Source organism: Hypomesus nipponensis, chromosome 26 (genome assembly GCF_054491055.1).
Source record: "Hypomesus nipponensis isolate SF chromosome 26, ASM5449105v1, whole genome shotgun sequence".
Taxonomy (NCBI): Eukaryota; Metazoa; Chordata; class Actinopteri; order Osmeriformes; family Osmeridae; genus Hypomesus; species Hypomesus nipponensis.
In genome coordinates, this window is record NC_140386.1 from 7,442,501 (window position 1) to 7,455,000 (window position 12,500).

Below are 12,500 nucleotides of genomic sequence, written 5' to 3' on the forward strand. Positions count from 1 at the left end.
TGTGTATGTGTGTGTATCTGTGTCTGTGTGTGTGTATCTGTGTGTGTGTATCTGTGTGTGTGTGTGACAGGCCTAGCTCCTGTGGGGGGCATGTGTGAACCTGAGAGGAGCTGCAGCATCAACGAGGACATCGGCCTGGCGACGGCCTTCACCATCGCCCACGAGATAGGACACACGTGAGGCCCCCCTCTACCCCCACCCTCACCCCACCCTCTATCCCTCCCCCACCCTCTATCCCTCCCCCACCCTCTATCCCTCCCCCACCCTCACCCTCTACCCCCACCCCCGCCCTCTAACCCTCCCCCAACTCTACCCCCACCCTCTATCCCTCCCCCACCCCCACCTTCTACCCCCACCCTCTATCCCTCCCTCCCCCACCCTTTATCCCTCCCTCCCCCACCCTCTATCCCTCCCCCACCCTCTACCCCCACCCTCTATCCCTCCCCCACCCTCACCCTCTAACCCTCCCCCACCCTCACCCTCTATCCCTCCCCCACCTCTACCCCCACCCTCTAACCCTCTCCCCACCCCCACCTTCTATCTCTCTCCCCACCCTCACCCTCTATCCCTCCCCCACCTTTACCCCCACCCTCTATCCCTCTCCCCAACCCCACCCTCTATCCCTCTCCCCCCTCTCTCCCCACCCTCTATCCCTCTCCCCACCCTCACCCTCTAACCGTCCCCCAACCTCTACCCCCACCCTCTATCCTTCCCCCACCCCCACCCTCTATCCCTCTCCCCTCCCCCACCCTCTATCCCTCCCCCACCCTCTATCCCTCTCCCCTCCCCCACCCTCTATCCCTCTCTCCACCCCCACCCTGTATCCCACCCCCACCCTCTAACCCTCCCCCCACCTCTACCCCCCCCCTCTATCCCACCCTCTAACCCTCCCCCCCCTCTACCCTCTCCCCCCACCCTCTATCCCACCCTCTACCCCTCCCCACCCTCTCCCCCCACCTCTACCCTCCATCTATCTATCCCTCCCCCCACCCTCTCCCCCCACCTCTACCCTCCATCTATCTATCCCTCCCAACCCCAGATTTGAGGTTCAGAGATCGGTGTCAGGTTAGAGCAGCAACAGGAGGCCTTACGTAACCACCTCCATGAGTCATTTCCATCAATTGAGAACGTGTTAATAGCTTTATATATTATTATTTTTCCGGTCATGTGCTATTTATACTATGCAAGTGGAACAAGTTACGTGTGAGCTGATGCAGTATATCTTTCTGGGTGCCTACCTCAGTGTCTGGCTATGGGAATAATCCTCTGTCCTTCTCCCCACCTTCAACGTGTTTCACTTCCTGGTCTGGCATGGGGCTACCAGCCAATCAGCCTTCACCTTGGCCTCGTGCGTCCTTATTTATCTGGGTCCATGGCTGAGTGGGGCTGGACACAGTCCAGCACACGTTTTCCCAGGGCCCTGGTCCGCTCCCATGAAAGAGGATTCTGTTTGATGGGATCTGCTGTTTTCCTGTACGAAAGCCGGCACTGGGTATTGTTCTGTGAACGCTGGGCCTGTTTGTGCAGAGTAATTGAGTGTGCCGCGCGCGCGTGTGCGCGGGCGTGTGTTTTCACAGGTGGCCGATCCATTTGTGCTCCCGGGGCCCTAATGGCTAACCCAGGTACCTTTGAACTGCGAGGGCTGACTGTGCCCTAGGGCTGTCTAGACGCCACGGCTGGTCTTAAACCGTGCGTATGTGCGTGTGTGTGTGTCTGTGTGTGTGTGAGATAAGAGTACTGCACTGTACTCTTACTGGCAGGAGGGGAAAGACACGGGCTACCTTGCAGTCTGTTAAATCGCCGCAGAGCAGATGTGACTGAGGAGAAAGTTTAGTGAGAGAAAATATATACATCCACCAGTAACCCCATCAGTTCCTCTGCCCGGTATCTCCAGCCGCCCACCAGTACCCTCACCCCCCCCCCCCCCCCCGACCCCTCGGCGCCCACGGTGACCCGTTCCCCCCTCCCTGCCGGCAGGTTTGGGATGAACCACGACGGCGTGGCCAACGCCTGCGGCTCCCGCAGCCAGGACACGGCCCAGCTGATGGCCGCCCACATCACCATGAAGACCAACCCCTTTGTCTGGTCCGCCTGCAGCCGCGACTACATCACCAACTTCCTGGAGTGAGTCATCCATCCAGATGGAAGGGTTTGGATGGAAGGGTTTGGTCTCTGCGTGTTTTTGACTGTGTGTTCTGCGACCCCTCCCCCTCCTGCCCCCCCTCCTGCCCCCCTCCTGCCCCCCTCCTGCCCCCCTCCTGCCCTCCCTCCTGCCCTCCCTCCTGCCCTCCCTCCTGCCCCCCTCCTGCCCTCCCTCCTGCCCCCCTCCTGCCCTCCCTCCTGCCCTCCCTCCTGCCCCCCTCCTGCCCTCCCTCCTGCCCTCCCTCCTGCCCCCCTCCTGCCCCCCTCCTGCCCTCCCTCCTGCCCCCCTCCTGCCCCCCTCCTGCCCTCCCTCCTGCCCCCCTCCTGCCCCCCTCCTGCCCTCCCTCCTGCCCCCCTCCTGCCCTCCCTCCTGCCCCCCTCCTGCCCCCCTCCTGCCCTCCCTCCTGCCCCCCTCCTGCCCTCCCTCCTGCCCTCCCTCCTGCCCCCCTCCTGCCCCCCTCCTGCCCTCCCTCCTGCCCCCCTCCTGCCCCCCTCCTGCCCTCCCTCCTGCCCCCCTCCTGCCCTCCCTCCTGCCCCCCTCCTGCCCCCCTCCTGCCCCCCTCCTGCCCCCCTCCTGCCCTCCCTCCTGCCCCCCTCCTGCCCTCCCTCCTGCCCCCCTCCTGCCCTCCCTCCTGCCCTCCCTCCTGCCCCCCTCCTGCCCCCCTCCTGCCCCCCTCCTGCCCTCCCTCCTGCCCTCCCTCCTGCCCCCCTCCTGCCCTCCCTCCTGCCCCCCTCCTGCCCTCCCTCCTGCCCCCCCTCCCTCGGTGTCATCCTGCAGCTCAGGAATGGGCTCCTGCCTCAACAATGTGCCCCCCAAGCAGGAGTTTGTGTACCCCACCACAGCGCCTGGCCAGGCCTACGACGCAGACGAGCAGTGCCGCTTCCAGTACGGGGTCAAATCCCTCCAGTGCAAATACGGGGTATGTTCTCATCCCTCTTCACACCACTCTCCCTCTTTCTTTCTTTCTTTCTTTCTCTCCCTCTCCTTTTTTTTTTTTCCTCTCTCTATCTCTCTCTCTGTTCTCATCTTTTTGTCTCCCTTTTCTCTCTCACTTTCTCTGTCTGTCTTCTTAGCTCTTTCTCTTTTTCTCATCCCTCTCTCTCTCTCTCTCTCTCTCTCTCTCTCTCTCTCTCTCTCTCTCTCTCTCTCCTCCTCCTCTCACTCCCTCTCTCCCTCCTCCTCTCTCTCTCTCTCTCTCTCTCTCTCTCTTTCTCTCTCTCTCTCTCTCTCTCTCTCTCTCTCTCCCTCTCTCTCTCTCTCTCTCTCTCTCTCTCCCCCTTTCTCTCTCTCTCTCTCTCTCTCTCTCTCTCTCTCTCTCTCTCTCTCTCTCTCTCTCTCTCTCTCTCTCTCTCTCTCTCTCTCTCTCTCTCTCTCTCTCTCTCTCTCTCTCTCTCTCTCTCTCTCTCTCTTTCTCTCTCTCTCTCTCTCTCTCTCTCTCTCCCTCCCTCCTCCTCTGCCTCTCTCCATCCCGCTCTTGTCGTCTCGTCAGGATAGCAGGAACATGACAGCCCGGGCGACCCGCTATGTGACTGACACATGGCTCACGGTCACAGTGGATGCACCTCACCATATCTATCAGTTCCTGGGGTGTGAACAGTTTATGAACAGTCTCGTGCTACCTTTATTGAATAACATCGATTTTATTAGACGGTCAGTTTTATTGGACCGACAGCTGAGAGAATGGACATCTGGAACAAAATTTGACTTTATAGTGTCGTTATTATTGATACTATGGAGTCTGAGCATATGTTTACAATAAAATACAGCACCATATGGTATAGCCATTGCAGAGGCCTTAAACACATTAGCACCACAAAGAGCAGCTGAGTCAACCGACTCCCTGTTACCGGTCACTGGACTTGGCTGTTTCTATATTGTCCTAACTGGGCACACTTTTGACATCTCTCTCTCAATTTCTCTCTCTCAATTTCTCTCTCTCTCTCTCTCTCTCTCTCTCTCTCTCTCTCTCTCTCTCTCTCTCTCTCTCTCTCTCTCTCTCTCTCTCTCTCTCTCTCTCAATATATATGTCTCTCTCTGTCTCTCTCTCTATATATATGTCTCATCTCACTCTCTCTCTCTCACTCTATGTCTCTTTCTATGTCTCTCTCTCTATGTCTCTCTCTATGTCTCTCTGTCCACAGGAAGTGTGCAGTGAGCTGTGGTGCATGAGCAAAAGCAACCGCTGCATCACCAGCAGCATCCCCGCAGCGGAAGGAACCATCTGTCAGACCAACACCATCGAAAAGGGGGTAAGGACCCGGAACGTTCCATCATCGCCACCCCGCGGGGGGGGGGGGGGGTGGGAGAGAGAGGGGCGAGCGTCAGCAGCTTGTGAGATGGTGTGTGTCGCCCTGTGTGTTCCAGTGGTGCTACAAGCGCGTGTGCGTGGCGTACGGCACGCGCCCCGAGGGGGTGGACGGGGGCTGGGGCCTCTGGTCGCCCTGGGAGGAGTGCAGCCGCACCTGTGGGGGAGGAGTCTCCTCCTCCCTGCGCCGCTGTGACAGCCCCAGGTACGACCTCCAAAGGAGCAGTTCACCGTTTTGCCCGGGCGGTCTTCGACCCCCCCCTTGTCCCGCGTGTTGTTTGAGATGTTTCCCCGCTCCGACGACGCCTGCTTCAAATGAACGGGTCGTCGTTCTGCCCTGCAGAGGAACCGTTCATTTGAGGCAGGTGCCGCTATGCTTGACGGAGGCGGTTGCGCCTCCAGGCCGGCTCGTCTCTGCTGACTCTGACGGGCCCCAGACAGAGGCTGTTGAACGATCCACGTTTTTCTCTCCGTTCTTGTGTCCTCGCAAACTCATTGGACGTCATCTTTCATTGGCCGAGTATGGTTCCAATCCAAAGAACCCCAAGTCGCCAAGACCGCCCCCCAAAATACCCGGAAGTGTTCTTGATCCGCCCCCTTTTATCGAGGATGCATCGGAGGGTGTCTTGGCCAGCGAGAACGCATCCGATTTCCCAGAAGTCATTGCGAGATAATAGCCGAGAACACGCGCATCTCAAATGGATCTCCGTCCCCACGACCTCGCAGGAGCGTTCTGGCGAGGGCGCTTGGCAGGGACGTTCTCCTCAGGAACGCCACGACGTTCTTCGCGTTCTTGGGATCGTCAAACAGCCCGAGAGAACGACCGGGGAAACCGAACACGTCAGGGTTGTAGAGACCCACCCATTGGGGGAGAGACGGGGGGGGGGGGAGACGGGGGGGGGATCTGGTTACTGCTAAATCACACCCAGATGTGTTTCTGCTTCTGCTTGTCTGGTTCCAGGCCAACCATCGGGGGGAAGTACTGTCTAGGGGAGAGGAAACGCTTCAGATCCTGCAACATGGACGTGAGTGGTGGACCCCGCTGTGACTGACCCTGCCTGTCGCCAGCCTGGTTCTCCCTCCTCCTTCATCCTCAGTCCTCGGGAACGAACGTCTCTCTCGCCCCCCCCCCCCCCCCCCCCAAAAAAAACGACACACGAAGGATGAAATGTAACACCCTCTCTCTCTCTATCTCTCTCTCTATCTCTCTCTCCCTCTCTCTATCTCTCTCTCTCTATCTCTTTCCCTCTCTCTCTCTCTCTCTCTCTCTCCCTCTCTCTCTCTATCTCTCTCTCTTCTTCTCTCTCTATATCTCTCTCTATCTCTCTCTCTCTGTCTCTCTCAGGAGTGCCCGGCAGGTTCACATGATTTCCGGGAGATGCAGTGCTCCGAGTTTGACGGCGTTCCTTTCCGAGGAAAGTTCTACACCTGGAAGCCCTACAGGGGGGGTAAGGGAACCGCAGGCGAGGGGAGGGGATGGGGGGGGGCATGTGTGTTCTCCCTCCGTTCCTGCTCCATGGTAACATCTCGGCCCTGTGTATAGAACAGAGGAAAGACGATCTTATTGAACACCCACCCACACACACACGCGCTCTCACACACACCCACACACGTACACACACACACACACACGTATACACACCGCCTGTGGTTTTACTGAGAGAGCCGAGCGTGTGTGTTGCCAAGCCGGGGCCGTAGAGGGAAGAGAGGGAAAAACAAGGGAAGGGGGAAAGGAACGACAGGCTTCGGGATGAGAAGAGAGGAAAAGGAGGGGGAGAGAGACTCTGGAAAGGAGACGTGAGGCGAGGGGAAGGGAGGAGGGCAAGGGAGAGGGGAGACATGGTGAAAGAAGGAGAAGAGAGGAGAGAAGAAGGGAGGAAAGGAGGAGAGAGAGGAGCAGAGAAGAAGGGAGCAGAGAAGAAGGGAGGAGAGACGAGAGGAGGAGAGAGAGGAGAGAAGAAGGGAGGAAAGAGAGGAGGAAGGAAGGGAAGCAATGGAGGAAAGCTGTAGACAATCTCTTGTCTGGCTCCAATATGCCCTGAAGAGCCATTTCCCAGAATCCCTTGCTAGAATTCCTGGGCCTGATGAGTGCTGCGTTGGACGTGAAAGATAAATACTTTCGACGACAGAACTGCCTTTAATCTAGCAGTCCAATAACATAATGGCTTACAGAGGGGCCCAGTCCAACTGCAGGCTACAAGCCCTCCTTTCATCAAGTCAGCTGATTTTACAATAGAAATCCCTTTCAGCTGTTAAAATACGAGCCATGCCACAGTCTGCCCTGCGTTAAGCCTCTCTTACACACCCCAGCCCCTGCCTCATTCTCCCTCTCTCTGCCTCCTTCTCTCTCTACCTCTCTCTACCTCTTTCTCTCTACCTCCTTCTCTCTACCTCTCTCTAGCTCGTTCTCTCTCTACCTCTCTCGACCTCATTCTCTCTCAAGCTCATTCTCTCTCGACCTCTCTTTACCTCTCTTACTTCTCTCCTTTAAACCTTTTTGAAGCTCTTGTTTCTTTAGAATCTAAAGTATCTTTTTGACACTTTAGACTCTATTCCGTTTTCGAGACAGCCGCAATTCTCTCTCTCTCTTTCTCTCTCTCTCCCCTCTCCCCTCTCTTTCTCCCGCTGTCTTTCAGAAACATTTAGAAAGGACAGGTCGATAAAGAAACTAAACGGTTTTAGCTGTGCATGGACTGCTTCAGAAGAGTGACCCATATACACAGTTGCACCTGGTCCAACACCAGTTCGTTCTCCGCCTTAAAAAACCACCCCTCCAAGCGCTGCAGGCAGGACCGCCTCCCCCCTCCCACTCCCCCCCTCCTGTTCCCCTTTATCAGGCCTGCCAAAGCAGAGCACCCTGGGAGTTGGAGTTTTCCATCCTCCTCCCCCCTCGGTCCTCCGCTGGTCTCCCTGCTCGTACTGTACAGCACCGGTGTCCGCTGCGCCAGCACAAACAAGCCTAGCCCGGAGGCCTGTCAGCGGGCCTTCGTTAGCAGCGTAGCCGCTGGCTGGAGGAAGGGGTGCTGTTGGCTGGGGCTGTACCTGTGGCAGGGTCAGAGGACCCTGTCACGCACCATAAAGAAGATGTTAGTGCGGAGCTGCCGTCTCTCTCTCTGGTGTGGGAGGGCGGAGGGGAGGAGGAGGAGGAGGAGGAGGTGCCTGTGAGTCTGGTGCACGTTCACAGGGAAGGAGAGAAGGGTCGAGAAATGCAAAGACACATTCACACACGCCGTCCCTACACCCCCCATGTGTTGCCCTTGTCTGGCCCTGGCCTCCCTTGGCCCTCGTCTGGTCTGGGTTAGCCTTGCTTGGCCCGGCTTGGCTCGGCCTAGTTTGGCCTGGCCTGGCTGTCGGCTGCCTGGCAGCTCTCCCGGGGGGGTTCAGGGAGGGGATTAGGGGGTGATTAGCACCCTGCGCCCGCGTTCACATGACCAGAGACTGGCCAGGACGGCCATGGAAACTGGGCAGCTACCAAGAGGCAGCTAGGAAAGAAAGGCAGCACACACTGGGTGCTTTGAGACCTCGACGTGCGTGTGCGTGTGCGTGTGTGTGCATGTGCGTGTGCGTGTGTGTGTGCGTGTGCGTGTGTGTGCATGTGCGTGCTTGTCGTTCAAGGCCTGAGACACTGATTGGCAGCCAATAAGACAGATCAGTGTGTTCCCTGGCATGTTCCTATAATATGGAATAAATGAAGGCACCTGTCAGTGAACAACTACACACACACCCCCACACACACCCCCCCACACACCACCCCTCCCTGTCTCCACTCCTGGCCTGTGTGTGTTACTTTGCAGGATTACCACATTCCTGTTTCGTAGGGAAGGTGCTGAGAGCCGCAGTATTGTACCGATCTCACTGTTGGGTCTTGTGGTGTCGACCCTCACTGTTGCTGTTCTGAGTATCCAAGGCAGCAGGTCCTCCTAGACACCTCCTAGTGTGTGTGTGTGAGAGTCACCGAATTAGTTTTTAAGCGCCATGTCTGCTTCTCTCTCTGTGTCCAGGTGGGGTAAAGTCCTGCTCCCTCAACTGCCTGGCGGAGGGATACAACTTTTACACCGAGCGCGCTCCGGCTGTGGTGGACGGGACACCTTGCCGTGACGACTCCCTCGATGTGTGTGTGAACGGCGAGTGCAAGGTGAGAGGGGCGGGCCGGGCGTTTCTTTGCGAGGGCAAACCAGGGAAAGTGGGAAGTGGTCCTGGTGTTGAAAACTGCTGGGAGTGTTTACCCAGCGCTCGCTTACATAAACACTGTCGATTGTGGTCCCGAGCTGTTGCTTTTGGATGCATTTTCCTGTCAGAATCAGAGACATCGATCAGGAAATGAGAGAAGGAGAAAAAAAATGATAAACACTCCCACTGTGAAACAACAGGAAACCACAGAACATCATCATTGTTGTTTCTTGAAGCAGTGTGGAGCAGAGCTGGATTTCATTAGCCTGTTGAAGAGCTGACTCACTCTCTCTCTCTCTCTCTCTCTGTCTCTCTCTTTTACCCTTAGCCACTCTCTCTTTCTCTCTCTCTCTTTCACCCTTTGTCACTCTCTCTCTCTCTTTCACCCTTTGTCACTCTGTCTCTCTCTCTGTCTCTTTCTCTCTCTCTCTCTCTCTCTCTCTCTCTCTCTCTCTCTCTCTCTCTCTCTCTCTCTCTCTCTCTCTCTCTCTCTCTCTCTCTCTCTCTCTCTCTCTCTCTGTTACCCTTTGTCACTCTGTCTCTGTCTCCTTCTCTCTCTCTCTCTCTCTCTCTCTCTCTCTCTCTCTCTCTCTCTCTCTCTCTCTCTCTCTCTCTCTCTGTTACCCTTTGTCACTCTCTCTCTCTCTCTTCCTCTTGTGTTTAGTTTGGAGTCTCAGAAGAACCTGGGCACTGAATGGGCTGGGGGTCTTGGGTCCAGAGAGAGCATGTTTAACACTAGTTCTGCTCTCTCCTCCTCCCCTCTCCCCTCTGCTCCTTTTCTTTCCTCCTCTCCCCTCTGCTCCTCTCTTCTCCCCTCCTCTCCCCCTCTGCTCCTCCTCTCCTCCTCTCTATTCTGCTCTGTGTTCTGTGAGAACTCAGTGACCCACCAGCTCTGCTGTCTGTCTGTCTGCACTGCTGGCTGCAACACACAGACACACACACACACACACACACACACACACACACACACACACACACACCATCTGGCTCTTTGTGTCTGTCCCATTCAGGCTCATTCCCACAACACCAGGCTCTCTCTCTCTCTCTCTCTCTCTCTCTCTCTCTCTCTCTCTCTCTCTCTCTCTCTCTCTGTGTCTCTCTCTCTCTCTCTCTCTGTGTCTCTCTCTCTGTGTCTCTCTCTCTGTGTCTCTCTCTCTGTGTCTCTCTCTGTGTCTCTCTCTCTCTCTCTCTCTCTCTCTCTCTCTCTCTCTCTCTCTCTCTCTCTCTCTCTGTGTCTCTCTCTGTCTCTCTCTGTCTCCCCCTATCCCTCTGTCTGTCTGTCTGTCTGTCTGTCTCTCTCTCTCTCTCTCTCTCTCTCTCTCTCTCTCTCTGTCTCTCCATCTCTCTCTCGTACTCTCTCCTATTTTATAGTTAGTTTGTATCCATCGCATCCCTCCCTCTCTCCTCTCCTCTCCCTCGTCTGTGCTGTGTTTATGGTGCAGACACAGAGACACGCTGAGAGGCCACAGCTGTGCCATGCTGTTTGGAGCCCTCAGGGTGTTTGTCCTCGAGTGAGTCAGGGTGTCAGCTGCAGGTTAGAGGCAGGGACAGGAGAGGACAGGGGAAAGGAGGAGAGGAGAAGAGAGGAAAGGGGAAAGGAGGAGAGGAGTGGACAGGGGAAAGGAGGAGAGGAGAGGAAAGGGGAAAGGAGGAGAGGAGTGGACAGGGGAAAGGAGGAGAGGAGAGGAAAGGGGAAAGGAGGAGAGGAGTGGACAGGGGAAAGGAGGAGAGGAGAGGAAAGGGGAAAGGAGGAGAGGAGAGGAAAGGGGAAAGGAGGAGAGGAGAAGAGAGGACAGGGGAAAGGAGGAGAGGAGAGGACAGGGGAAAGGAGGAGAGGAGAAGAGAGGAAAGGGGAAAGGAGGAGAGGAGAGGACAGGGGAAAGGAGGAGAGGAGAGGAAAGGGGAAAGGAGGAGAGGAGAGGAAAGGGGAAAGGAGGAGAGGAGAAGAGAGGACAGGGGAAAGGAGGAGAGGAGAGGACAGGGGAAAGGAGGAGAGGAGAAGAGAGGAAAGGGGAAAGGAGGAGAGGAGAGGACAGGGGAAAGGAGGAGAGGAGAAGAGAGGAAAGGGGAAAGGAGGAGAGGAGAGGACAGGGGAAAGGAGGAGAGGAGAGGAAGGGAACGGAGAGAGGAGGGAACTAACACGATGTAGTATAGCTCCAGAATACCCATGTGGTGAAGCCTACGAGCGGCGGCTTAGTTCGGCTGACCTACCAGCTCCCCCCCTCCCCCCCCCCCCGTCCCCCGTCCCCCCAGCCGGCCAGCTCCAGAGCCCAGCCAGCCAGGAGCACCGGCCCCACCCAGCGTTCCCCTTACGAGGGCTAATGGCTTCCACATTGGTAGCCGTTCCGAAACACAGGCCCTCCCTAACACTGGGGTTCCAGCTCCACGATGCTTGAATGAGACACCTGGGAGATGAAGGAGAGTGCTTGTGTGTGCCCCCCCCGACCTCTGACCCCGCCAAACCCCCTGACCCCTGACCTCTGACCCCCCCCCCCCCCCCCCCCCCGGGTCGTTTCTGTCCCTGTAGCACGTGGGCTGTGACCGGATCCTGGGCTCGGACGTGCGGGAGGACCGCTGCAGGATATGCGGCGGCGACGGCAGCAGCTGTGAGGTCGTGGAGGGCGTCTTCAACGACTCGCTGCCCGAAGGAGGTAACCGTAGCGCCGACCAATCACACGCCGTTATATGGGAGTGAACGGCAGAACTGACCAATCACAATCGCCACTAGCATTAATTGCAGTAACGACTCATCATAAAAGTTATTACAGTCAAAATGGGACTGTGAATACTATTCCTGTTTAGAATGTGGACATTAACACCCTTTCTGACGATTCCGTTTTTGTGTGTTTGGATTGAGACACTCGCCAAATGGTGTTGGACAGTTGCCTTGTATTGTGAGCTAGGGGACCCAAGACCATTTTTAAAAGTAATGCATGATTGTCTTCTCTCACGCTAGCTGACTTTGCATCTGCATACTATGTGACTAAGCTATTCACCCTGAGGTACTGGTCGACATGCAAACCATTGTTTAGACGGGTGTAATCGCCCTTTTAAATGCGATAAATCTTCAATACGTTGTAATTATGTGGCCCGTAATCCTGTGTTGTAAAGTAGTGAGCGAGGCTGACGTAGGCAGGTTTGTGACTCCGCTAAGGGCTCGTCGGTGCTGTGGGAAGACGTCTGGAGGATGGGCTGGGACACGGCTCTCTCTCCGGGCCGTGCAGAGGCAGGGGCATGTGGCAGGGGCATGTGGCAGGGGCATGTGGCAGACAGCTTGAGGGTGAAGCCCCACCAGTGTGGCCTGGAGGAGAGCTGTGGGGTGGGTTCTATTCTGGGTTCCCTCTGCCCCCCCCCCTCTGCCCCCCCCCCCCCCCCCTGCCCCCCCCCCCCCCCTCTGCCCCCCCCTGCCCCCCCCTGCCCGCCCTCCAGGAGCTCTGGGCGGACACACCCTCCACAGGCAGCTCCGCTCGGGAACACAGAGGCTGGGCTCTGTCCAGCCCCGGCCTCAACTCCAGCCCCAACTCCAGCCTCAGTCCCAGCACCAGCCTCAGTCCCAGCACCAGCCTCACTTCCAGCCCCAGCCCTAGCCTCAGATCCAGCCCCTGGCCCAGGCTAAGGCCAAGTCCAAGCCAGCGTGCTGGTGTCTATTCCGGGCATGAGTTATGACCCCTCAGAGCTACTCTCTCATGTCTGAAGGGCTTTTTATAACAACGGTCTGTCTCCCTCCGTGGTGGATTGGAACAGGGTTTGTTATCATGGATGAGACTGCACACCAGCTGAGGAGGAAGACGAGGAAGAGGAAGAGGAGGAGCCATCACACTGTCACTCTTCCTCCTCTTCAAACCCATTTTTCTCCCTTTCTCCCTTTCTCCGTTTCTCCCT

At 56.9% G+C, this 12,500-nt stretch overlaps 1 protein-coding gene across 1 annotated transcript in view; it reads left to right on the forward strand.

Moving 5' to 3' along the window:
* The window catches only part of adamts10 (ADAM metallopeptidase with thrombospondin type 1 motif, 10), a 32,752-nt gene that overhangs the window by 14,529 nt on the left and 5,723 nt on the right, over positions 1 to 12,500 (forward strand). Inside the window, exons 9-17 of the mRNA XM_084693084.1 lie at positions 71 to 176; positions 1,978 to 2,124; positions 2,921 to 3,062; positions 4,285 to 4,392; positions 4,508 to 4,653; positions 5,410 to 5,473; positions 5,794 to 5,896; positions 8,450 to 8,583; positions 11,146 to 11,269. Of these exons, the coding sequence (XP_084549210.1) occupies positions 71 to 176; positions 1,978 to 2,124; positions 2,921 to 3,062; positions 4,285 to 4,392; positions 4,508 to 4,653; positions 5,410 to 5,473; positions 5,794 to 5,896; positions 8,450 to 8,583; positions 11,146 to 11,269 (1,074 nt within the window). The remainder of the gene's footprint in view (positions 1 to 70; positions 177 to 1,977; positions 2,125 to 2,920; positions 3,063 to 4,284; positions 4,393 to 4,507; positions 4,654 to 5,409; positions 5,474 to 5,793; positions 5,897 to 8,449; positions 8,584 to 11,145; positions 11,270 to 12,500) is intronic.